The sequence below is a fragment of the Xyrauchen texanus genome, chromosome 23 (genome assembly GCF_025860055.1).
Source record: "Xyrauchen texanus isolate HMW12.3.18 chromosome 23, RBS_HiC_50CHRs, whole genome shotgun sequence".
In the NCBI taxonomy this organism is placed as follows: domain Eukaryota; kingdom Metazoa; phylum Chordata; class Actinopteri; order Cypriniformes; family Catostomidae; genus Xyrauchen; species Xyrauchen texanus.
Genome location: NC_068298.1, coordinates 21,137,079 through 21,163,958, shown reverse-complemented (window position 1 = coordinate 21,163,958; position 26,880 = coordinate 21,137,079). Strand labels below are relative to the sequence as shown.

At 38.5% G+C, this 26,880-nt stretch overlaps 2 protein-coding genes across 4 annotated transcripts in view; both read left to right on the top strand.

Moving 5' to 3' along the window:
• The window catches only part of rnf130 (ring finger protein 130), a 99,163-nt gene extending 88,169 nt beyond the window's left edge, over positions 1-10,994 (top strand). Inside the window, exons 8-10 of one of the 3 annotated variants that reach the window (XM_052089349.1) lie at positions 536-740; positions 6,531-6,624; positions 7,256-7,415. In XM_052089349.1, coding sequence (XP_051945309.1) covers positions 536-740; positions 6,531-6,624; positions 7,256-7,271 — 315 coding nt within the window. In that variant the 3' untranslated portion in view covers positions 7,272-7,415. Of the gene's footprint in view, positions 1-535; positions 741-6,530; positions 6,625-7,255; positions 7,895-9,775 lie in introns of those variants that run through there. The other 2 variants (XM_052089350.1, XM_052089348.1) reach the window with 2 other exon arrangements.
• Positions 10,995-12,476: 1,482 nt separating this feature from the next.
• ctso (cathepsin O) lies at positions 12,477-26,777 on the top strand. Its single transcript, XM_052089351.1, has 8 exons — positions 12,477-12,768; positions 13,781-13,889; positions 13,978-14,117; positions 14,411-14,578; positions 14,708-14,829; positions 22,868-23,031; positions 24,042-24,134; positions 24,375-26,777. The coding sequence occupies exons 1-8, from the start codon at positions 12,586-12,588 to the stop codon at positions 24,407-24,409; spliced, it is 1,014 nt and encodes a 337-aa protein (XP_051945311.1). The 5' UTR covers positions 12,477-12,585; the 3' UTR covers positions 24,410-26,777.
• Positions 26,778-26,880: the final 103 nt, after the last annotated feature.

Below are 26,880 nucleotides of genomic sequence, written 5' to 3'. Positions count from 1 at the left end.
GACAGCTTATTATAGTTACTCCAGACTAACCCATACCCTAACTGTACCCCTAACATTTTTTTATCTTTTAGGGGGGAAACAAAAACGTAATACATAATTTTTACCTTGGAGAACATCCCCTAAGTGAAGTTTTGTCTAATTTTACGTAAATAGTCCCCAAAGTATACACACACACTTAAATTTAGCACAAAAACAACAGGCACACAGATCTGAAATAAGAGCAAGTGATATTTTTCCTCTTGAAGGCATCGTTATGATCTGATGCCTCCCTCTGGTGGACATGTCAATGCAACAATTGATATACTGTTGGATTTATATTTTTAGGTAGTGGCTGAAATTAAATGCCTTTCCAAGATTTTTTTGACAATAGCAAGAAATTTTAACAAATTGAACAATTTCTAAACATTTAAAAAATTTCTGATCATAACTCAACTGAAATCTCAAAAACTATTTAGATTTCAGGGCATTTGTGGTAATGACAAACAGTTTCTGTAATTAACAGTATAATTTTAGCTTGACGTGCATGTATTTGCAGCCCAACCTGCCTTGCGTGGACAACTTGGCTTTTGACATGGAGCGAATGTCCCGCAGTCAGACCGCCAGCCAGAGGACGGCGCTGATGGACCTGTCCTCAGACACCAGCATCAGTCTGGAACCCTTACGCCACTCCAGTTCCTCCCAGCTCCCCTCTGATGAAGAGCTCATCCCCCGCTCTGGAGAGATCAACATCGCTGTCACTAGTAAGAACAGGGCTCATACTCTATAAATATTGTCTGTCTTCATTTGGATGCTCTTTTAATTCTTTATCTGTGTCACCTTATCTTTCCTCACCTCGGTTACATCCTCTTTCTGCCCTTCATTTCCTCCATAGCGGGGGGTTAACTTTTCTTACCTTTATGCACTGACTACATCTCTCCACCTCTTGGTCAGGGACATCTGTTTGCTCTGAGTCATAAACTTCGTCCTCCTGTTGGCTGAGCTCTGTGATGTGAGCAGGCTGAGGTGTCTGTGCTGAACTGCAGTGTGTCCTGCACTTTACCAAAATATACCTTTTGGTTCTAGATTCTCAAGTCACTGTGTGCATGTGTGTGTTCAAAAACAGTTCATTTTGTATCCCCTCTAATAACCTGTTCCACTGTAAGCCTGTCATGATTATTACATAATTGCTTGATTGTAATACTTGATTGAAATCACTTTATCTATTTGTGGTTATTTGAATTGACCATGATTATTGTGTACTTTAAGTTCCAATCACTTATTGCCTTTCACATTAACGTATCTTAATTGAATATAAAAATGTCATGAAATGCTTAAATACAGCACACTGTGAACGCTCCAAATTAACTAAGCTGTCTCTCGCAATCAAGGCTTGTATGCTTGTGTATCTTCTGCGTACCATACTTACACAAAATATAAACAATAAGTGCATATTGTAAATGCAAAGCACTTCAGTTTCACTTATTTTATAATTTTTGTAATGGCAAATATTTTTACTGTTACAGATCCCCATAAAGGCATAGGTCAGATATAAATTAACATTTTCTCCTCGTGTTGTTTCAAACCCGTATGACTTTCTGTTTTCTGTGGATCTCAAAGAAGTTATGGTGAGTGTAACTTGTGTAACGGTGAGTCACCATTCACTTTCATTTCAGCTTTTTGCCATACACTGAAAGCGAATGGTGACTGAGGCTGTCAATTCCGTCTAACATTTATGATTGTGTTCCACATATAAAACAAATATTTAAATGGGTTTGGAGCAAAATGAGTATGGAAGCCCTGGAGTGCCAATTAAAAAAGTGAAGAAAAACAATTATCAATCTATTAATTTGAAAATAAAAAACTAGGATAAATAAACCAATTTATTTATGGACAAACACACACATATATATATATATATATATATATATATATATATATATATATATATATATATATATATATATATATGTGTGTGTATATGTCCCCTTTTCTCCCAATTTGGAATACCCTATTCTCACTACTTAGTATGTCTTCTAGAGAGAGAAGCCCTAATCGCGACCACGAGGATGTTACCCCATGTGACTCTACCCTCCCTAGCAACCGGGCCAATTTGGTCGCTTAGAAGACCTAGCTGGAGTCACTCAGCATGCCCTGGATTTGAACTTGTCACTCTAGGGGTGTTAGTCAGCATCAATACTAGCTGAGCTTCCCAATCCCTCAATAAGTAGTTTTTAAATGCACCATTTTAAAAAGCAAATGGCAAATACTTTTATTTATTCATTTTCCAGTCTTTTCGTTTTACTTTAGCTCTTCTTTTTCCATTTTGCCAATTTCTTTTCTTTCTTCATTTGACTATCAAGTTTAAAAATGTCATTGGAGAGTTGACTCGTGTGAGCAACCAATGAAATTTCATCTCAGTTTTAAGACACACACTCCCACGTGCCTCTCGAAGTAGATGTAAGACAGCCCATCATTGGATGGCTCTTGTTTGTTCATGAGAAGTTTACATGTTCAATATGAAGCCCACACAAAATAAATGAACGTGAAGCGAACCAGAGGTTAATGGTGCCTTGTTACCGCTGCTGTTTAATGCCCAGTGACAGAACAAGCCCTCTGACCCATACAGTTTGTTGGAGGTATGTGATAAAAGTAGCAATAATTCACAAAGCACTTTCATTTCAATTTACATAAAATTGTGTGAATAGCCACTGTTAGTCAATAAGCATCTTAAGGAAGAATATGAAGCACAGAGTTTATTTGCATTATTATAAACAGTCATGCACAGAGGTTGATGTGGAAAATGCAGTTTTTCTTATTTTTATTATCATTCTAAAGAGACCAATGATTTTTTAAATGCTTGACAACTAGTAAATCACAACAGTAGGTTAAGCTGTTAAGTGTGCTCGCCTGCCTTCTGTGTATCCTCAGCTGACCGTCATTTTCCGATCACTCTCAGGCAGTTATTTTAATAAAAATGAACTTAAAATATTTAAAGGTTGGACATAAAATGTCTTAAGAGGAATGTGTTATAACTGAAAATGGTCACCACTGTCACCACTTGATCGTAGCGGCTATGAAGGTATCGCAGTGAAGCGTTTGCTTCAGGTTGGATATGAGCGAGGGACATGGCGGTGCCTGCTTTCAGTCCAGGGCATGCGTCAGGGAGCTTGTTCTGTTCTGTTGATGGCTGTGCTCTGCATTTAACAGTAGCGGTAACGAGGCTCATTTCTTTTGCACGGGCTTCATATACCTGCTGACATCTACTTCGAGTGGCAGGTGGGAGAGGGGATGTGTCCTAAAAATGCATCGAAATTTAATTTGTTGCTCCCATGAGTCAACAGTCCAATGGCATTTTTAAACTCAATTTGTCAAATGGATAAAAAAAAAAATGTATTGGCAAATGTAAAAAGAAAACAGAAAAGCCATAGTAAAAAGAAAAGCCAATGGCAAATGGATGAAGATAAGCATTTGCCAAATTTAAAAGGTGCATTTAAAATTACTTGTTAAAGTGCTATTTTATTGTTGCATTTTATTATATGAAAAAGAACTCCTGGGCTGCCATACATGAGTTGTTCAAGACTATGTAAATGACAGGATTGTCATTTTTGGGTGAAGTGTTCCTTTAAAATGAAGCATGAAAAGTGTAAGAATTTAGGACCAAAATGTAGTGCAAATATTGCATAAGATTGCATCAGCTACAATGCACCCCATCATCTCAAATGACTTCAGCCGATTTCCATGCTGCATTTTAGTTTTACTGGTTTACAGGTTTACCCAAAATAAAACCGTTTGTCTGATTTGTTCATTGTCCTCTCACCTGGGAGTGGATCAGATATAGTTTTAGATGTCAGCAGCATCTGTGTGAGCAAACTCTTCCCAATCCTGTGACTCAACATTGCTCCAGCTTGCTTTAAATAACACATTGTTCCTCTCTCCTTAGACTGCTCTCTGAATTCATTTAATTGTGTAGTGTGTCCTAGGTTGTGCCAATTCTTAAATTAAATGATATGGATAGCAACAACTGATAAACACAAATGATGAAGAAAAAGTGTGAAGAAATGTGAGGTAATATAATGTATGATACCATGTGAGGTGTTCTCTGTTATCACTAACGTATGCTTACAGAAGTACAAGTAATTTTCCCAACAATTATTTACAGACAGATTGTTTCACTTTGAATCGACTATATCACAATTCCAGTGGGTCAGAAGTATACATACACTAAGTTAACTGTGCCTTTAAGAAGCTTGGAAAATTCTATGTATTGTAAGGCCTACCTTCAAACTTAGTGCCTCTTTGCTTGATATCATGGGAAAATTAAAAGAAATCAGCCTCAAAATGACCTAAAGAAAAATGTGTGGACCTAAACAAGTCTAGTTCATCCTTGGGAGCAATTTCCAAATGCCCGAAGGTACCACAGTCATATGTACAAACAATAGTATACAATTATAAACACCATGAGACCATGCAGCCATCATACCGCTCAGGAAGGAGATGTATTCTGTCTCCAAGACATGAACATAGTTTGGTACGAAAAGTGCAAATCAATCCCAGAACAACTGCAAAGGACCTTGTGAAGATGTTAGAGGAAACAGGTAAACAAATATATATATCCACAGTAAAACGAGTCCTATATCGATATAACATGAAAGGCTGTTCAGTAAGGAAGAAGCCACTGCACTAAAACTACCATGAAAAAGCCAGACTACAGTTTGTAAGTGCACATGGAGACAAAGAGCTTACTTTTTATAGAAATGTCCTCTTGTCTGATGATTTGGCCATAATAAATAACCATTGTTATGTTTGGAGGAAAAAGGGTGAGGCTTGCAAGCTGAAGAACACCATCCCAACTGTGAAGCATGGAGGAGGCAGCATCATGTTGTGGGGGTGCTTTGCTGCAGCAGGGTCTGGTGCACTTCACAAAATAGATTGCATCATGAGGAAGGAAAATTGTGTGGAGATATTGAAGCGACATCTCCAGACATCAGCCAGGAAGTTAAAGGTCGGTCGCAAATGGGTCTTCGAAATGGACAATTACCCCAAGCATACCTCCAAAGTTGTGGCAAAATGGCTTAAGGACAACAAAGTATTGGAGTGACCATCACAAAGCCCTGACCTCTATCCGATAGAAAATTTGTTGGCAGAACTGAAAAAGCGTGTTCGAACAAGGTCTACAAACTTGACTCCGTTACACCAGTTCTGTCTGGAGGAATGGGCCAAAATTCCAGCTACATATTGTGTGAAGCTTCTGAAAGCCAAGGTTATAATAGTTTAAAAACAAAAAAAAATTATTATTTCTATTCCGTTGTAAATAGTTTTGCTCCCTTTTAGTTTAGTTTTCATTTTTCTTTGTTAGTTCTTTCTTCTGTTAGTTCGTTTTTAAATATTTGATAGTTTTAGTTTTTCATTACATTTAGTTTTTATTTTAGTTTTATATCAAGTGCTACATATAGAATGGGGAAAACAAGCATTTGTGCAACATAGGTCATATAGCTGGTCAACCTTATGAAAAGAGTGTGTACGTGTGTGTGTGTGTGTGGTAGAGAGAGAGAGAGAGAGAGAGAGAGAGAGAGAGAGAGAGAGAGAGAGAGAGAGAGAGAAAGTCAGAATAAATGACTGGATATTATATTGTTTCTATTCTCTTATTTTAAACATCATGTTCATCATTGGCAACTCAATGAACAGTCATTCCAATAAAGGTCCAAATGTTTCATTATTGAAGTTCCAGACATGGCTAGTGCATTTTGTATACAGTGAGCAGATATACAGATGGATGGATGGATAGATATGAATAAATTATATTCATATATGTAGCTAAATTCAATCCAAACATTTTGGTGATTCCCTCTCTCTCTTTCTTGCTAATGTAAAGAGGGCAATAGACATCTCCTAATGCCATCACTATGTCAGGAATTGTAAAAAAAAAAGGTTTAAATGTAATTACAATAAGCAGTGTCAACTGTATTGTTGTTGTTGTTGTTATTATTTGCCAAACATTTGTATTTTTACCATGTATTTATATTTTGTTCAGCAATGTTAACCCCTCTTCTCTGCTAATGTTTATACTGTAGTGATGAATCATGTTAAAGAGCCCAAAGCTAGTGTTTCTGCTTTAGCATTTCTGCAATATTTTTTTTTTTTTTACACAAATAATTTCACAATTTTACATATTCTTTTGTCTTGTACATTTTTAACTATTTATAAATGTAAAAAAAAAAAAAAATTATACAGCAGTCCTTCTAAAACAAAATGTAAAACAAATTCAAAATTGTTGCTGCTTTTAAATCATATAGCTTATTCTGCATCTGATGCCGTGCTTTGGATGTGCTGCATTCAGTTAACTTTCTTGTTGTATCTCTCTTGTTTGTGCTGTCTTGATCATCACTTTCCAAATGTTTCCTCTTCTGGTCAATGGATAAGAGAAGTTTTCTCTTTTCTGTACGCCTCAGCCTGCCTCCAGTTTCCTGCTCTCCTTGGCTTTCTGTGTCCAGATGATAACCTGGCCCCACCTTCAACCAAAATGACCCCTCCCCCTTTTATTCTGTTAACAGAAGAGTGGTTTATTGTTGCCAGCTTCGGTGTCCTTTCTGCTCTCACACTTTGTTACATGATTATCAGAGCCACCTCCAGCACAAACAGATATGAGTGAGTATAGTTGGACTATCTTATGAAATGCAGTGGAAAAAAATATTATGCGGTTGCAATTTATAGTAACATTACATTCGTTAACATTGGTAAATGCAGTATGGTACAGCATTTATTAATCTTAGTTATTTTTTATTATTATTAAATTGTTCTTTGTTAGTTCATAATGGCTTAAGTAATGTTAACGCATAACTTAAAAAAAAAAAAAAAAAAGTATTAGTAAATGTTGCAATTAACATTAACCAAGATTAATTAGAGGTGTTCAATTATTGTTCATTTGTTAGTTCATGTTAGCTAAAGTTGTTAACTAATGTTAGCAAACATCTTCCTTAAAATCTTCAGCAGGTATCATGAAATACAGTACAATGTAGCATAGAGTTATTACATGGAGCATGAATTGTCACAGCAGTGTAATGCTGTGTACAGCACTACAAGTAAATACCAAGCGTATTACTATACAACTGCAAAGTCTGAAATAAAGGTGAAATCCATCTTATAAGTATAATCAGATAACTTAAGATGCAGTTTAAATATTTCTTTATTTAAACATTTGTATATTGATTTTCCATGAATTACCCCTGTGCCTTACAACATAGCTTGTTAATCCAGATTTTATGTTTCATCTTTTCAGCGTGCAGTTGGAATGAAGATGCTTTCTGGACTCCTGATTTAAAATCACATCTGTATTTTATTCACAAGTTTCTTTTTAAACATGAATTGTCTGTGTTAGTAGAGCTAATTTTCACTTTTGTAGATATGAACGGGTTCACAGCTTTTCACTTGGTGAGATTGACAATGAGCAATTTTCTTGTACTACTTAATTGCTGTATTTAATCAGCTCATTTTCAGTTATTTGTATTTGTTTAGATTGGGTGTGTTTTTTTACGTAAATATTAAATGTCTTTCCATTTTCTTTTTCCTAAGTTGCCAAATACAGCATTTTTCCTTTCATTGTAATGTGAATTACATTTTGAAATACATTTGTGTGTGCTTTAATTAAAGTGTTTTATGCAAACCTGTGTTGTGCTGAATTGTACGTTTTCCTTCACAGTGCCATATTCCTGCCACTGTTTCATTCTACAATGCCTTTAGTCATGTCAAGGGCTCTCGAAATAACACATGTGAGCCTATATTAAAGCATGGGGTTGGGATTGAATTACTATATGTCGTGTGCTATGTTTGGTCAGACTTTATTTCCTGAATTATATTATAAGGTAACATATTAGGTCTCTGTCTTGTAAACCGTTTAAATGAAATTGAAAAATCCTGAAAGACAACTGTTCTGACATAACAGTGTTGTAAGTAAATCAGCAGAGGTTGCATTGTTTAATACTTTATCTTTTGTACGTTCTTGGTGTCGTTATTTTTGTTGTTGTTTAACTATACTAAAATGTATTTATTCTCTCTAATAATATACAGTCAGACCAGCACACATTTGTACACAACTAAAATATTTTTTAATAAAATATAAAATGTACATCACAAAATCACAACTTGGTACAACCTCAATTGCAAAAACGGATGTAAAATGCAAATAAGAACAAATAGGAGTGATTTGTCATTAATATGTTCCCTATATTATATTGAAAGCACTACAAGAAAACATTATTTGATGTTTTGACTTGTGAATTTAATTATTTTATTAATTTATTCTGAAGATATACACTCATTGAAAATTACAATATTGCAACACACGGCAAAAAAGTTTGGACAGTCGACTGACAAAATTAAATCTCCATTTGTCTTTGGGGAACATTGTTCTTAAAGCACTGGATTATTTGCTGTCACATCTGTTGGCAAATTGGTGAGCCTCCACCCATCAAAAGCCCCCTGCTCTTGAAGGAGTAGGCTTTTTTTGGAGGCTGCTTACTATAGCACTACTACCTGACATCATCACCTGTTTCACATCACCTTGTTATTTTAACACGTCTGATTATTTAGTCCTAATTGCCCATATCAACTTTTTAGAGATGAGTTATCAATTTTAGAGAAAAAAAACAAATATTTAAAATAAGCAATGCTGTTGATTATGTAAAACATGAAGTACATTTTCTGTAAACTGTTTGAAGTCAAAGTACATTTACAAATCACTTAATTTTTGTTGACATTTTGCGTACAGTCCCAGCTTTTTGGAATTTGTTTGTGTGATATACGAGGAATTTTTTTGGTTACAAACTGGTAATTACAAGGTTATTATGCTATAAATGTGGTTTATGAGGACAGCTCTAGTGTCCCCATAACTCAAATCGTGTTTTGTGTATATACACACAGTGTTGTGAAAAAGTATTTGCCCCCTTCCTGATTTCTTTTGCCGTCCCAGAGTCTTTTAAATTGCTTTGATACCCTTCCCAGGCTGATGTATTTCAGTCATCTTTCCTCATCATTTCTGGAATTTCTTTAGACCTTGGCATAGTGTGCTACTGGGTGAAACCTTTTAGCCAACTTCATGCTGCTGAAAAGGTTATAATGAGGTGTAAATTTGATGAACACCTATTTAGTTGTTAATCTGATTCATTTGAATCTGGCCTGAGTGTGTCTAGTCCAATTGAACCCCATTATAAATGCAGTTTAATAAAATATTTTTTTAACTAAAGGGGCAAATACTTTTTCACACAGGCCCATTTGGTATTGGAAACTATTTTGTGTTTACTCAGATTGCCTTTGTTTTATGTTAGATTTTGTTTGAATTTAGGAAACAATTTATTATCAGATATACACAAAACAGAAGAAATACTTTTTCACAGCACTGTGTGTGTGTATATATATATATAAGCAATGTTGTATGCTATATATTGACAGAACAAGAAGTATGCACACAAACTTATAAAGAACTGATTTACACTGAGAAGCATTATTGTAATTAAATGACCTGAAGTCTAATCTAGTAAGTTGGGTCTAATAAGTCTATTACATGGTAAAATACAGATTTTTTTTGTAGGTAAAGTAACCTTTTAAATGTTAAATATTCAATATATTTTCTATTTCTATCATTCAGCAGAATCATTCTCATTTCTGTCCCCATGTTGTACATTTCACCTATTCACATCTGTAATAAACTTTTTTTTTTTAAAAGAAGCATGATTTCCAATATACAAACTGTTTTTTGTTGTTTCATGACATACTGTAACTCAGTCTCTCATTTTTTCTTCAGGTGGTCATTTCTTCAACCGGAGTTCTTTGTCTCTACGCAGCGTCATCTGCGAGATGGAGCTCCCTGATATCCAAGCGTCACTGGACATGTATGACGACAACAAATCCTGAGGATACGCACCTTCTCCACACTAATCCCATTCCTCCATCATCTCCTCCCAACCCCTAACTGGGGGAAAAAAATGTAACAACGTTTGTGAGTGTGAAATGGAGTGAACATACTTGACGGTGACCACACTGACTATGGCGATAAACTACCCTGTAGAATGATCCATGTAGCGATCAGTCACCTCAAGAGGATGTGATTGGACTACTGTTCTGCACGTCAGCACCATCATCAGCCTCCGTACACTTTGGAAATGATTTTTCTCTCTCTCTCTTTGAGACTTTTAAAAGTATGTCAAAAGACATTTTGTCACAGATGACTGTGAAGTTCATTTTTTGTTACCCATAGTTAGCCACAAATGTTGTCTGTTTGACTTAAGTTGTCTCATGTATGTAATTTGCAGACTGTTTTTATGTTCCATGCTTACTATTGTGTAAAATGGGGAAAACTCTTTCAGTGGTAAAATGAGGATGGAAACTGAGCCTTTATACAGTAGAGTGTCTGCTTTGTATTCTCCTGCTTTTGTAGCAAAACATTGTCTCAGATGAAAACAAACTTATGCTCAAATGCCGAAGCTTTACTTCTAGTGCTGGCCAGTTAGCACTCAAAACTCCTCAACAATTCAGCATTACTTCCTCAAGAAATATACAGTATTTCTCTGTACATAGAATGAAAATGTTTTAAACATATATTTAAAGAAAAATCCTATGGAATAGCCTACCTTCAGCGATTACTAATCAGTTCCAACCAAGGGGACCTAAAATATATAAGCAGAATTTGCATATAATAATTCATATATCTCTTTCAAGTGGCCTCTTAGCACATTTTGTCTTTCCTGGATCTTGTCTGTGCACAAGAGTGTCTGTCTCTTTGTTTTAGTAGCAAAATTTTGGGGGTGGCATTGTGACCATACTGGTCTGCACTCTCAAAGAATCACACAGCTGGAGTGCTGATCGGTTTTGTTTTTCGCCATGCAGTTACAGTTAGGAAAGGGCAAATAAGGTTGGTCTTGGGTCAGAACCTCTACTTTGAGTCACATAGTGAGTGAAGTCTCTGCTTTATGTGGGTCATAATGGGTTATGTTACATACTGCCTCACCATTAAACTTGTCATAATTGCCTATTCTGTTCTCTTTCTTTGAGTGAGGTTTAAACTTGATAAAACATGTATGGATGGTTTTAAAAAATCTTTATTTGATTTGATTTATTTTAAAGCTTTTTTGGTAATATTAGAGCTCAACGATGGATTGTGGTACTCCTGAGGTACCTACTTCTCTATTTGCAGAGGTTTGTTCCAGATGTCAGATCACAGCAGGCCCGAGCACTGGACCAGTCCACGAGAAATAAGAACAAAAGAAAGTTTGAGTTATTCATTAATATTATTATATTTTTTATTATATTATAAACTCATTATTTGTAGTAGTAGTAATTGTATTATGTCTGGTGAAAAACATTAATATATATATATATATATATATATATATATATATTTTTTTTTTTTTTTTTTTGAAAGCAATTAAACCAAAAATATCACATGTTGCTATAATTATTCAAAGTAATAATATATAATTACAAGCAGTTGCACAAAATAAATACAGTAATTACATGTTACATTAGTGGGCCTATTACACATTACTTACTAGGTATTAAGACTGTAACATGAGCAACTCAGACAAACAGTAACTCTTAACACATTTGCTATGCTTTTACACTTTAGTTTAGGATGATGAACACAAGCGGATTGATACACAGTGAAGCGTCGGAGTGCTGATGGTGTCAGACCATCAGTGCTCATGGAACATCTCTCATACAATCAGAAGCGATCGAGAGTCAATTATATATATATATATATATATATATATATATATATATATATATATATATATATATATAATTGACTCATCCCTCATTTTATTTAAAGAAAGTAAAATCAAGGTTACAGTGAGGTTCTTACAATGGAAGTGAGTGGGGACAATTTTTGGATGATTTAAGGCAGAAATGTTAAGCTGTATCATTTTATAAAAGCGCTTTGTAAAAGCTTGTGTATTATTTAAGCTGAACATTTGTTTAAATTGTTTTTACATCGTTTTAGGGTTTACGCCTACGTCATCAAGGCAATGAAATTGTAAGACCGGTTTATGTATTGAACATTAGATATAACTTTACAGAGAAATAGTTTGTAAAGTGATTTTATCACACTAAAATTATGCTAACTAGCATATTGTTTACATCTTGTGGCTATATTTTTGAAGAGTAGACTATTTTAATGTCACTTCCATTGTTGCTTCATTGTACTTTGCTTCTGTTTTTTAATTTTAGAAGAAAAGGAGGGACAAGTCGAAATTATTTTTGTGGTAATGAACATTATGTCACAAATGCTGTTGATTAAGCTGAACTTGTATTGAACCAGGAATATTAATTTAATGAATTAGTTTCTTGTGGGATTCTTTCGATAAAGTTTATTACACCCATGACAAACGTCACTGTGTTATTAGCCTAAAATAACATTGTTGAAGACGTGTTGTGTTCGAGTAGAACGCTCCCAGGTAAAGTTTGAATCTTGCCGCCAGAGGGTGATAGAGCGCTCTGCTGGAGAAACACGCATCCCGGATACATGCAGGGGGAAATAATCTAGCTCACAAATTCATGTTGCGAAACGAAAGTGCACGAAATGATTTACTGTATGGTTACCTGAACTCTTTGTAAATGGCGTTTACTTCAATGTTTGTTGTTTTGACACTTTGCCACGGTCTGCTTCACGGGTCCAACAGTGTCGAATTAAGTAAGAGAAATCAGACCGAGGGAGGACAGCGATTTCTGAATTTTCAGCAACAGTACGGTCGAATTTACAGTAATGAGGAGTTTTCTGAGCGACAAATATATTTCCAGGTACTTTAAATACACAATAGTTTCATTTAAAATATATAGATAGATAGATACATCCCACAGATATGTATGTGTTTCAGTCACATAACCGTGGAGAAGAGACAATGAACGTGTTTCAAAATCTGGTGTGCTTCCTTCGTAGACAGCATTGTGGGGTATCGTAGGCGCTTTCCTAGGCAGATCAGTAAGGTTTACTTTGTAGTTAGCAAAACATACAAATCAAATCCTCTGTGACGTCCTCCTTTGGAAAGTTGACTTATATAAATAATTTGATTAATAATCCTAGAGTGTTAGGGTTCACAACGAACACTTCCTTGCACTTAAAAAGTTAGATTCAGCGCCATGAATCTAATGTCTCAAAACACGTTTTTCAATAGTTATTTTTAACTTGACACAGTGTCTTTAAAAACATGAGGATAAGACTCAAGAGATGCTGAAAAAATAAACAAATCAGCTAGATGTGTCCCAATGCTCAAAGACGTTCGTTTAGCGTATGTTAAGACAGGAAAACGATAAAACAAAAAATAGTGCGGACCAATTCAAATATGAATTCTGTGTGAACCTCCCAATTGTCTGTAGAAATTAAAGCTAGCTTTTTTTTTTATAAAACAATTGAAATTATTTAAAATCTAAGGTATTTAATAAATATTTACTTGTGTGAGAGAGAGTGAGTCGACTCAGAAAAAGCATATCATGCCCAAAATGCTTTGTGGTAGCAAGCTCAATATTTTTGAGACACATCCACTTAGTAGAAAATATTAGATTTTTGACCACAGAGTAGATTTATTTTGTTTACATGTAAACATCTGCCATGGCTTGTTTCTGGCCTTGATTGGTAGGAAAATCCTGATCTTTACATTTGTTTTTTATTTGTATTATTAAGAAATAGCCTAAGCCAATCAGGACATTTGACTGTCACTTTGTGTCATATGACAATTTCCTCATGTGATAAGCATCTCACCTATTGCACAAGGTGCCTCCAGTTATTGTGCGTCTTTGTTTTGTCTCAATGTAGAATTCAATTAAGAGACATGCTCTTCTGAACTCAGTGCTAAAGAATTCAAACAACTCTGCCAAGTATGGAATCAACCAGTTCTCTGATTTATCTCCAAAACAATTCAAAGGTAAGTATGTTCAGGTGTGAGCAGTCACATGCTTACAGATGAGTGCTCTTTGTGTGAAGGCTTCTGACTGTTCTCATTTGTTTCCCAGAGCGCTATCTCACAGTCCAGGCTGAGGCAGCTCCAAAGTTTGACATCAACAGACCTGGTATCCATGTTAAGACGAGTTATCCACCAAGGTTTGACTGGAGGGACAGTGGATTTGTTGGACCAGTCCAAAACCAAAAGGGGGTAGAATGTAGTTATTAAATAAGAAAGCTAACAGATCAAGGGATTTTCAACAACCTGCAAATTAAAGAGGTTTTGTGGTTGGTTATATTATTCCTTCTGACCTATAGTATAGTGCTTTGAGTAGAAAAAACTATTTGACATTCATTTACCATGTCTGTTAACAAATGGTAACTTAAAAAGCTTATGAAAATGTTCTGAACCTATGTTTTCTTTGGCAAATATATTATTTTTTCTTAGTAATGTGTAAATGTTGAACTTGGTTTCACTCTGTGTGCATTTGCTGTTGCCTTCAGTGTGGAGGATGCTGGGCCTTCAGTGTGGTGGGAGCCATTGAATCAGTATCTGCCAAAGAAGATGGAAAGCTACAGCAGCTCAGTGTACAGCAAGTAATAGACTGTTCTTACAATAACCAGGGCTGCAATGGTGGATCCCCTGATGAAGCTCTGTTCTGGCTCACACAGGTGTGCAAATGCTTAATTTGATTTCAAATGCATCTGCCCTCCCATTCTCTCATGTTATTGTAGTCTGATTAAAATCTGAGCATGTTGATGTTTCCTGTATATCCTACTTTCTTGATATTTTAATTTCAGACCAAATTGAAGTTGGTAAACCAGGCAGAGTATCCCTACAAAGCTGTGGCTGGGATCTGCCAGTACTTTTCTCAGTCTCACAAAGGAGTGGTAGTGAAGAATTACTCTGCTCATGACTTCAGGTAATGAGCATGCATATGGCCCCAAAAATGGTTTGGACATTTGAACCACACTTAAAATTGTATGAATGTCTTTGCCTTATGTAACAAAATTCTGTATTTAAACAAGCAGCATTTATTTTAAAGAATGATAGCACAAGCTTTTTCAAAGTTCTTTATACAGCCTGTTGGAATGATTGCACTGTTAAAATTCAAGGTTGAAATATGGCTGGGAAGTGGGCCAAATTTGTATTCAAATTCATTTTCATTTTAAAATTCACTTTATTGTCCATCCCCATGGTTGTATGGTAGAAAATTGTGGCTCAAACAAATAATACAACAAACAACACACAAAAAAAAATAATATAAGTTAAAATATTAATAAAAATTAAACACAACTGTTGTAGGAGACCTGTTACATTACATTTATCTTAAGATCCAATTTAAAATTTAATTTGCAGTTGGGATAAAAGTCTTGTTATATTTAGCCTTTTTCACTAGAGGTACCTTATATTGTCTGCCGGATGGAAGTACCTGAAACGAATCATGGAGGGGGTGGAAAATGTCCAATGAAATAGCAGAAGTTTTCTTTTTAATACCACAATGTAAAGATCAGAGAGTGGTATTTGTTGCGTTCCAATAATTTCACCAGCTAGCTATATAATTATGCTTGCTCATTTTTGCTTGTCAACTCTGTTAGCATCTCAGGGTCAGGTGCAGTACGTCCCCTGACTGTGGACTCTGTGAAAAATGCACAGCATGTGTCACGAACATCGAGAGCACCTCCCCCTCCAGTCGTCGGAGATCAGATTCACCGGAGTTCTGAGTATAGACTACATTTCCCATGAACCCACATACTTAGGTCTGATTACTACGCAGCTGTGCCTTGTTTGTTATTCCCTATTTAATCAGCCTTGTTCTAACACTCTTTGCGAAGTCTTGTTTTGCTCCGGCTACAATTCCAAGCGTTTGTTCCAGTTCTTTATCCTGTCTATTGTGTATCGACCCTGCCTTGTTCCAGTACCGTGTTTGTTAGCCGCCAGCCCTTTATTACCTTTGCCTGTTCCAAGTTCGTTGATTGTTTGCTGCCTGCCCCGATCTCCTGCCTGCTCTCACGTTGATTCTGCCTGCCTCCTATATTCCTGTTTGCCCGTGTTGACCATTGCCTGTACCTCTTCTGTGTCTTCATTAAAATACTGCTGATGGATCCCAACCAGTCTGTGTCTTCGTTACAGAAGACTTTGCCAAACACCGATCCAGCGGTAATCTCCCGCATGGCAGAAGAGCTCTCAACTCAAGCGAATCTCTTAACAACGCAACAACATCAGCTCGCTCGACTTACATCAGCTGTTGAAGAGATGATGCGCTCCATGCAAGCGCAGCCCCAGTCTGTCTCTTCTTCGGCGCCTGCTATACCTCAAGCCAGCGCAGCTGACACCACTGTTCCGCACTTCATTTCTTCTACCAGCCCAAGGCTCGCGCTGCCAGAAAAATTTGATGGCACGCCCTCTAGATGCAAGGGGTTCATCATGCAATGCTCAGTTTTCCTCTCCCAACAACCTGCACTGTATCCAACTGACAAAAGCAAAATCCTCTTTATGAGCTCTGTACTCACGGGTAGAGCCCTCGATTGGGCCACTGCAGTCTGGACCAACCAGGGATTCGCTCAATTCACCTTCGACTCCTTCCGTCAAGGTCTGATCGACGTCTTCGATCACCCTGAAGGGGGTAAGAATGCAGGTGAACAACTACTGGCGCTCCGCCAAGGCAACCGCACGGCGGCAGACTACGCACTCTCCTTTCGTACCCTTGCTGCACAAACCGGTTGGGTTGAAGCAACCCACAAATTACTATTTCGTCAGGGCTTAAACACTGAACTCCAGTCCGAACTGGCCTGCCTTGATGAGGGGGCGTCACTCGACCAATTCATCGCTCTGGCAATCCGAGTGGACAACCTCATCCGTTCCCGACCTCCTAGTCGTTGGTCACCACCTTCCTCTGCCATGTTCCCGATGAGCAACACAGCAGAACCCATGCAGGTCGACCGCACACACCTCTCACCCGAAGAACGTGAACGCCGCTTCTCCAGTCGCCTCTGCCTCTACTGCGGCCGGGCTGGACATCAACGCGCCAGTTGTCCGACGCGCCCGTCACAAATGCCACGCCCCGGGGTAAGTCTATTAATTTCTTCTACCCCGTCTGGAAACTGCCTCGAAGTACCTGTAAAGCTTACCTACCTTTCGGACAGTATTGTCACTCATGCCTTAATAGACTCCGGGGCGGCGGGCAACTTCATTGATGAGAGTTTCTGTGAGCATTACCAAATTCCCCTGATCGCTTGTAATCCTCCCTTGACAGTGGCAGCTTAGATGGTCGGCCTCTGGGATCCGGCAGAGTGTGCTTCTCCACCTGTGACATCACCCTGCAGGTGGGCTTACTACACTCGGAAACTTTACGATTCTTCGTCATCAACTCCCCTCGCAACTCTGTTATCCTTGGTTTTCCCTGGCTCCGAATGCACAACCCACAAATCTCCTGGCAGGAAGGGCAAATATCTCAGTGGGGCCCGGGCTGTTCCACGCAATGTCTTCAAGTAGTCCGACCTATCACCGTGGGCACTACCCACGCTAGTAAAAACCACGACTCACTTCCTGCGATACCCCATACATACACTGATCTCAGAGAGGAGTTTAGCAAGTCCAAGGCTGCTCTACTCCCACCCCATCGCTCCAGCGATTGCGCCATTGAACTCAAGCCCGGCGCCACACCCCCTGTTGGTAGAATTTACCCCTTGTCCGAACCAGAGTCTCTTGCTATGAAGTCCTACATCGAAGAGGAACTTGCCAAGGGCTTTATCCGTCCCTCCACTTCTCCAGCGGCAGCTGGTTTTTTCTTCGTTAATAAGAAAGATGGCTCCCTACGTCCTTGTATTGACTATCGGGGCCTAAATGAGGTTACCATTAAATTCCGATATCCTCTACCACTCGTTCCCTCTGCCCTAGAACAACTGAGATCAGCAAAATTCTACACCAAGCTGGACTTACGAGCGCCTATAATTTAATTCGCGATTCGGAGGGGACGAGTGGAAGACCGCATTTTCTACCACTTCTGGCCACTATGAATATTTGGTCATGCCTTTCGGCCTTTCCAACAGCCCCTCAGTATTCCAGTCCTTCATCAATGACATTTTCCGGGACATGCTCAATAGGTGTCTAATCGTTTACATCGATGACATCCTGATTTACTCTGATTCCCTTGAAGAACACATTGCCCAAGTCAGAACGGTACTGAAGCGCTTGATCCAACATCAGCTATACACCAAGGCAGAGAAATGTGAGTTTCATCTAAGAGCAGTTTCCTTCCTCGGCTACGTCATCAGCCCGGAAGGGGTGGCCATGGACAGCAGCAAGGTCCAATCCGTCCTAAACTGGCCTCAACCTAACACTGTTAAAGAGCTCCAACGTTTCCTGGGATTCGCCAACTTTTATCGGAGGTTCATCAGGAACTTCGGTACTGTCGCCTCACCTCTCACTGCTTTGGATAAAAAGGGACAAACCAAACTTCACTGGTCCTCCGACTCTCTCCGGGCCTTCCATCAGTTGAAGGAGCGCTTTACCTCAGCTCCCATCTTACATCACCCTGACCCTGATATTCCGTTCGTGGTAGAGGTTGACGTGTCCAACACAGGCATTGGAGCCATTCTCTCCCAACGACAGGGTAACCCACCTAAATTATTTCCCTGTGCCTTTTACTCTCGCAAACTGTCTGCTCCCGAGCAAAACTATGACGTCGGCAACCTGGAACTCCTGGCTATGAAAGCCGCTCTAGAGGAATGGCGACACTGGTTGGAGGGGGCCAGACACCCATTTCAGGTCTTTACCGATCATCGCAACCTTGAATAATTGCGCTCGGCCAAAAGACTCAACCCCAGACAGGCCAGATGGTCCTTATTCTTCACCCGCTTCAACTTCTCAATTTCCTATCTACCCAGCTCCAAGAATGTCAAGGCCGACTCCCTTTCTCGACAGCACGAAGCCACACCTCAAAACCCCTCCGATGAGCCCATAATTCCTCCCGGACTGGTTCTCGCTCCCATCCAGTGGGACATCATGTCATGTCACCTCCAACCCCCCCACAACCCCCCCACCCGAATGCCCACCCAACCGAACATTTGTACCTCACAGTTTGCGGGAGAGGGTAATTCGTTGGGTACATGATACGTCACATTCCGGGCACCCAGGCACCACAGCTACAGTTCGCCTGCTTCAGAACCGCTTCTGGTGGGAGACTCTGTTGGAAGATACCACCAACTTTGTCAACAAGTGTCAGGTCTGTAACATCGCCAAGACACCCAAAGAGACTCCAGCTGGCCTACTGCAACCCTTACCCATACCCCAACGTCCCTGGTCACACATCGCCGTAGACTTTATCACCGATCTCCCCAGTTCTCCACATTACACCACGATCCTCACTGTCATCGATCGGTTCTCCAAGGCTTGCCGTCTTATCCCTCTACCCAAGCTACCTACTGCCCTCGAGACCGCTGAACAGCTCCTTCAGTACGTCTTCCGCTATTATGGTCTCCCAGAGGACATCGTTTCGGACCGGGGTCCCCAATTCACATCCAGGGTATGGAAAGCCTTCTTTCGTCTCCTAAATATTAATGTCAGTCTTACCTCAGGCTATCACCCCCAGTCCAATGGCCAGACAGAATGCCTGAATCAGGAAATAACCAAATTTCTCCGAACATACTGTCACCAAAATCAGTCGGACTGGAGTCGGTACCTCCCGTGGGCAGAGTATGCTCAAAACTCTTTACTCAAACCTGCTACCAACTTAACTCCCTTCAAATGTATCCTGGGATACCAACCCCCCCCTGTTTCCCTGGTCCGGCGAACCTTCGGAGGTCCCCGCAGTTAACGACTGGCTTCTGCGAAGTGAGGCGGTATGGGACCAGGCCCACGTCCATCTACAACGGGCAGTGAACCGATCCAAGGAACAAGCTGACCGTCATCGTCGCCCTGGCCCCAACTACGCTCCTGGTCAATGAGTCTGGCTCTCCACCCGGGATCTCCGTCTTCACCTCCCCTGCAAAACACTCAGTCCTAGGTATGCGGGTCCCTTTAAGATTCTCAGACAGATCAACCCAGTTTCTTTTCGTTTACAACTTCCAACTAACTATCGCATTTCTCCCACTTTTCATGTCTCCCTGCTCAAACCGGCTGATGGTCTGAGGGCTGAGGAGGAGGTGAGTTCCAGGCCCCCTCCCCTGATTGTGGGCGGGAGGAAGCTTTCCTGGTGCGGACCTTGCTTGACTCCAGACGACACCGGGGTCAGCTCCAATATCTGGTGGATTGGGAGGGGTACGGTCCGGAGGAAAGATCCTGGGTAAATACCAATGACATCCTCGATCCCAATGTCATTGCAGAGTTCCACCGGACCAATCCGGAGAGACCGGCCCCTCGACCCCGGGGGAGACCTCGACGTAGGTCGCATCCTCGCATCCGGAGCCGCTCACAGGGGGGGGGCTCTGTCACGAACATCAAGAGCACCTCCCCCTCCAATCGTCAGAGATCAGATTCACTGGAGTTCTGAGTATAGACTACATTTCCCATGAACCCATATACTTAGGTCTGATTACTACGCAGCTGTGCCTTGTTTGTTATTCCCTATTTAATCAGCCTTGTTATAACACTCTTTGCGAAGTCTTGTTTTGCTCCGGCTACAATTCCAAGCGTTTGTTCCAGTTCTTTATCCTGTCTATTGTGTATCGACCCTGCCTTGTTCCAGTACCGTGTTTGTTAGCCGCCAGCCCTTTATTACCTTTGCCTGTTCCAAGTTCGTTGATTGTTTGCTGCCTGCCCCGATCTCCTGCCTGCTCTCACGTTGATTCTGCCTGCCTCCTATATTCCTGTTTGCCCGTGTTGACCATTGCCTGTACCTCTTCTGTGTCTTCATTAAAATACTGCTGATGGATCCCAACCAGTCTGTGTCTTCGTTACAGCATGCCGTCAATGAATGTAAAATACATCAAATAAATTTATTAATTAAAATAAATTCTCTGTCTAAGTAATTATGATGTTACCTTGAAAATGAAAGCCAAAAGTAGCTGTAAATAATTTACCAGATGTCATAACAAAATAATTACTCTGCTAGGGTATATATTAATTTATTGGCCATTCCCTATGTTATTATACAGCTTTATACTGGCTACCACCAATTTAGGTTCGGATGTAATCAAGGTTTGGAGTAGTGTTTTTAAAGCTGTTTATATATTTATAGACAGTGAATGCAGAAATCTGACAGTCACTAAATCCCTCACTTGATAGGCCTAGAATAGATTATTATGTAATATATTACAGTAAATGTTTGATATTGGATTAAAAAAAACTGAACAATTGACTACAGAGGTGTTTGTGCCATCACATTTGAAATATCTGGGGTATTTTTCATTTTTTGTCATCAGCCCTGTTCATTTCTGACCCTGATATTCAATATTAGTGATGTGCTGATATTACTCTGTAGTACTCATATCGAGCCGATACTGGGGGGTTAACGTTGTTGTCTTAAACACTGCGACTCCAAAAATTATGGGCCCTATTTTAAGAGCACCAGCGCTTTGTGCCATAAGTTATAAGCACAAAGGCAGTTGGCATGGCCATGAAGTTTTGGTATTTTAGTGCAAGCATGCATGATGTCTAGGTGCAGGAGGGTTTGGCAAAATCACTGGTGCAACTCACAATTGGTCTGGGTCAAGTCCAATTTAATTCTGAGGTTTTCTCTGGTTATTCCACCATCTGCATACTAGTCCATTCCCTCAAGCGCCAATGATATAAACAAAGACAGCACATTCATAAGAAGTTGGTAGTGTAAATGGACTGTATGCAATGAATTAGAAGAATAGAAAATTTCATTATTTTATGCATTAATTGCATCCTTGATGCTTGTCAGGCATATTTCTGTGACAGTGACACAATCCTTTTATATGCATAAAAACATACCAATTCCAAACATTTTACTCTCTCCAACTTCTTCTACCAACAAATTTTGCATTGACTTACAAGTCACAGCATTACAACAGGTGGAAAAATACCATTACAAATTAGATCATGAATACAATTGTAAATTTAAACATAATAATAATAATTGAAAAATAAACCATGACCTATAGATATTTTAACAAAAGTCTCATACATTTTTGTTTCATATAAGATGGATACAATAAGATGGATACAACTCTGATCATCATAATTTATTGTTCCACTGTATTTTCAAAGTTTAGACATGGACTTTATTAACACCAGCTGGTGGAATTTCAAATGCTGGAACTGAGTTTGAACTTAGCGCTGAGTTAAGACTCCGGAAAAGTGCTTTTCTCAGGAAAAAAGCTAATTGCGCTTTGCGCCTCTTCTTTATAGTACAATACACCCACAGTTTGCGTGTATACACCCATAATAGTGCAAACACTCCCACCCATGCCCACTTGCGATTTGCACTGGCATGAAAGTTGCAGTTAGAATTAGCGCTCTCACGAAAATTGGATAAGATGTAGTGCACAGTCACAGAGCATAGCGCTGCGCTTTGTGCACTCGCGAAAATAGAGCTCCATATGTGTTATGTTTAAAGAAGACACTACAAATGGGGATAGAATTTATTGTCTGTCATTTCTACTTAGCCCAACAACACAGGATAAAGCAATCAAACAAAAGTCAAACTCTGTGAGGCTCAACGCAGCAAACCCAGAACAGTGAATCAAAATTAAGGTCGGACTGTCCACTCTGTGAATACCTAGATAAGTATTCATAAAATATAATTTTGAATACTGAAAACACTATTGGCTATATCATGAAATCAAATATAAATAGAATGTCATACGTATTCAAACACAAAACTACTTGTATCTGAACTTTGTATCGGCCCATACCTAAAACTAGGTACTTGTATCTGTCTTCAAAAATTGGTATCAGTGCACCTCTATTTAATATCCTCAAATGTTGCATTTAAACTAAGTTTAACTAACCCCATGTAGGCCTGTTAAAAAGGAATTTATGTTTTATTCTAGGACACATGAAGAGGAGATGATGAGTATACTCGTGGAACATGGGCCTCTTGTTGTCATTGTTGATGCCATAAGTTGGCAGGATTACCTGGGTGGCATCATTCAACACCACTGCTCAAGCCACAATGCCAACCATGCTGTACTAATCACAGGTTATGATACCACAGGTATACACACACACATACAGACACGGACTGTTACACACTCTTTACTTGTGCTGCAGAGCATATAAAGGTTTAAAGCACTGGCCTTCATGGATAACATCCTGCCAGGACAAAATTAGGCAGACACTGGCAAACACTAGCTGTCTGCCAACATCCAAAAAAAAAGTGGCTAATGTTTCTGCGGTATAATCAGCAAGCTGTCCACAGATTTAATCAGGTTTAAACAAAGGCAGAGAAAGTAGTGTTCAGTGTCACACCATAAGCTTGATCAAAGCACACCAGAGTTATTTCAGTTATTCAGTTTGACATTTGGGATTTGAAGGAAAAGACTGACACTAAAATTAGTTTGATATTTAGTCTTATTACACTGCTCTCTCTGGAATACTGTACTTGAATCTGAGTGGTCAATGGCGCCATCTAGCAGTCTGATATTGCTCAGTAACAACCGCTCAGATTTGGCAAGTAATCTTGTAATTATGTAATTAGATTACTTGCCAAGATGCATAATCTAAATAAAAAGCAATCAGGTGTTAATTAATTACAAAATAAACACAAACTAATTCCGACACAAACCAGAGGTGGATTTCAGCTGTTCAAAGGTTTATTTATTGTCTTTTATTTATATAATTTCAATGCAATTCAATGTTTCATGTCCATTTATTTGTTTATTTGGTGAGTAGATATGTTTTTTACAAAATAAACACCAAAAGAAGTTGAGGTGGATTTCAGCTGTTCGTGGATTTATTTCTTCTCACATAATTACATGATTTCAGTGCAAATCAATATTTTATGTTCATGGATTTACTTATATGTTTAGTATCTGTGTAATAAGCACTAGGGTCCTGATCACACTGTCAGGGTTTTATTTTGCAAAAACAACCAGCTGACAGTACATCATCCCTTACTTAAAATGTTCATTGGTTCACTTGTTATTAATCATTTTCTCATTAAATTATAGTTGTTTAAGGTTGATACAATTGTAAACTCTGATAGATTTTAATATTTTACCATAGGGGAAGTGCCATACTGGATAGTACGCAATTCATGGGGAACCTCATGGGGTAACAGTGGCTATGTTTACATTAAAAAAGGGGACAATATGTGCGGTAAGTTCATCTTAATTACTCAAATTCAGTGCCTTTTTTACATTGTTGACGCTGACAGCCACAGTTTACCCATTTAAGCAATACGTGCAACAAAAAAAAAATTATAATTCTAAAATGTATATGCGACCATTTGGAAATTATGTAGTGAGATTATTTTGAGATAGCAATCATGAATGCTTATTAACATTTTTTATGGAGTTATTGATACTACTTATGTTCTTTCTCTTTTCCTTTTTCTAGGCATTGCAGAGAATGTTGCTGCTGTTTTCGTATAATTACTGTGTTGATAATCTTCGTACTTCAGAGATTAGCAAGTCACAAATCGACATTTTAAAGTATCAGCATCAAAACAGTAATCTGGCTTGATTCTCCAGTGTACTGTAGCTGTTGAGAATTCTAAAAATTCTCATGGGATATTTGGGTAACAAATCCTGTTGCCTCTTGAATGCAAAGCAAAATAGCTCCACTCTTTGAGCTAATTCCCCTATTCCTAATCCCAGCTACAACAGCCCAAAATAAACTCTGACTGTTCATGTTAGTTATGAAACACACCATAACCACATCATTTTATTAAGAATGTTTTAACGTCTCAAGAATAACAGAACACTTACTATGCAGTTAACTCTTTGTATTAGCATGACATTGCACTGACATATGACACGCAAGGGAATTCATAAAAGAAAATGTGAAAAAGATATAGAGTGGTGGCCAAAAATATTGGTACCCTTGGTAAATATGAGGGGAAAAAAAAAGGTTGTGAAAAAGAAATCTGCATTGTTTATCCTTTTGATCTTTCATTAAAAAAATGCACAAAAATCAAACCTTTACAATTACAGTAAAACAATTTAAAGAGGGGAAATATCTCATTATTAAATACATATTTTTCTCCAAAACACATTGAACACAATTAGTGGCACCCCTAGAAATTCTTACGAGTAAAATATATCTGAAGTATATTCCCATTCATATTTTAAATTTTTTAGTGCACCTGGGTGACTAGGAAAATGAAATTGTTCAGCCATGACTTCCTGTTTCACAGTGGTATAAATATGAGGTAACATAGGACAAATTCCCCTAATCATCAATCACAGTTGGTTTGACTAAAGTATGTAGTTCTGATGTGCTGCAAAAGGTTGTTGTGCTTCACAAAATGGGAAGTGGTTATAAGAAAATAACCAAAGCATTGAAAATGTCCATTTCCACCATCAGGGCAATATTTAACAAGTGCCAATCAACTGGAGAACTTAAAAATCGTCCTGGAAAAGGAGATGTGTCTATATTGTCTGCATGCTTGTTGAGGAGGATGGTTCAAGTGGCCAAAGAATCTCCCGGGATCAAAGCTGCAGAATTGCTGAAATGAATTGGGTCTTGTGGTCAGAAAGTCTAAAGAAAAAATATCAGACATCACCTACATCACCACAAGTTGTTTGGGAGGGTTTCAAGATAAATGCCTATGCTCTCATCCGACAACAAACTCAAGCATCTTCAGTTTGCCAGACAATACTGGAAGTTCAAATGCTACTGGTCTCTGTGGTCAGATGAAACAAAAAAATAGCTTTTTTGGCAGCAAACACAAGAGATGGGTTTGGCACACACAGAGATGAAGTATCTAATGCTCACGGTTAAATGTGGTGCTGGATCGTTAATTTTGTGGGGCTGCTTTTCTGCCAGAGGTCCTAGACATCTTATTTGGATACATGGCATCATGGACTTAAAATATAAACCTGACTGCCTCTGTCAGAAAGCTTACAATGGGCCCTGGTTAGATCTTCCAGCAAGACAATTCTCCAAAACAAAAACAAACATAAAAATGATTCACTGACCTCAAAATCAATGTACTGCCATGGCCATCTCTGTTCCCTGACCTGAACCACATAGAAAACCTGTGGGATGAACTGAAGAGGAGAGTCCACCAACTTAGACCTCTGAATTTGAAGGACCTGGAGAGATTCAGTATGGACGAATGGTCTCAGATCACTTGCCAGGTGTTCTCCAACCTCATTATGCATTTTAAGAGAAGACTCAGAAGTGTTATGCTGGCAATGGGCGGTTGCAAAAAGTATTGAATAAAGAGGTGGCAATAATTATGGCCAACGCGTTTCGGAGAAAAATATTTACTTAATAATGAGATATTTCCCAAGTTTCAAATGTTTTACTTCAATTAGAGTTTAGATTTTTGTGATTATTTTTTTTTTTTTTGTAATGAAAAAACAATATAGAAGGATAAAACCATGCAGATTGTTTTTCACATCCTTTGCTCATAATTACCAAGTATGTCAATATTTTTGGCCACCACTGTATTATTATATGTGAAAACTAATGGATTATAAAGGAAAGGCAATATGGTATTTGTGCAGGATATACCAGATATTCAGAATGTATCTGCTTTTGTAAATTTCTGTAACTACAAAGTTTACTTTTTTTTTTTTTATTGTCTGTCATTTCTACTTAGCCCAACAACACAGGATAAAGCAATCAAACAAAAGTCAAACTCTGTGAGACTCTATGTTTACTTTTTTTATTTAGTTTATTTGATGCAAGAATTATATGCCATTTGATTGAGAGTATAAAACCTATTATATCCAAGAAAATTTTGACAGGAAACAGACTCTAATTTTCCTTAATAAACAAGAACAATCTTTATATGTTTTTTATATTTATTTACAAAATTAACTCATTTAGCTTTGCATACAATTGATATATTATATCATATTGACAGTATATACGCAAGTGCAACAGTGTCACT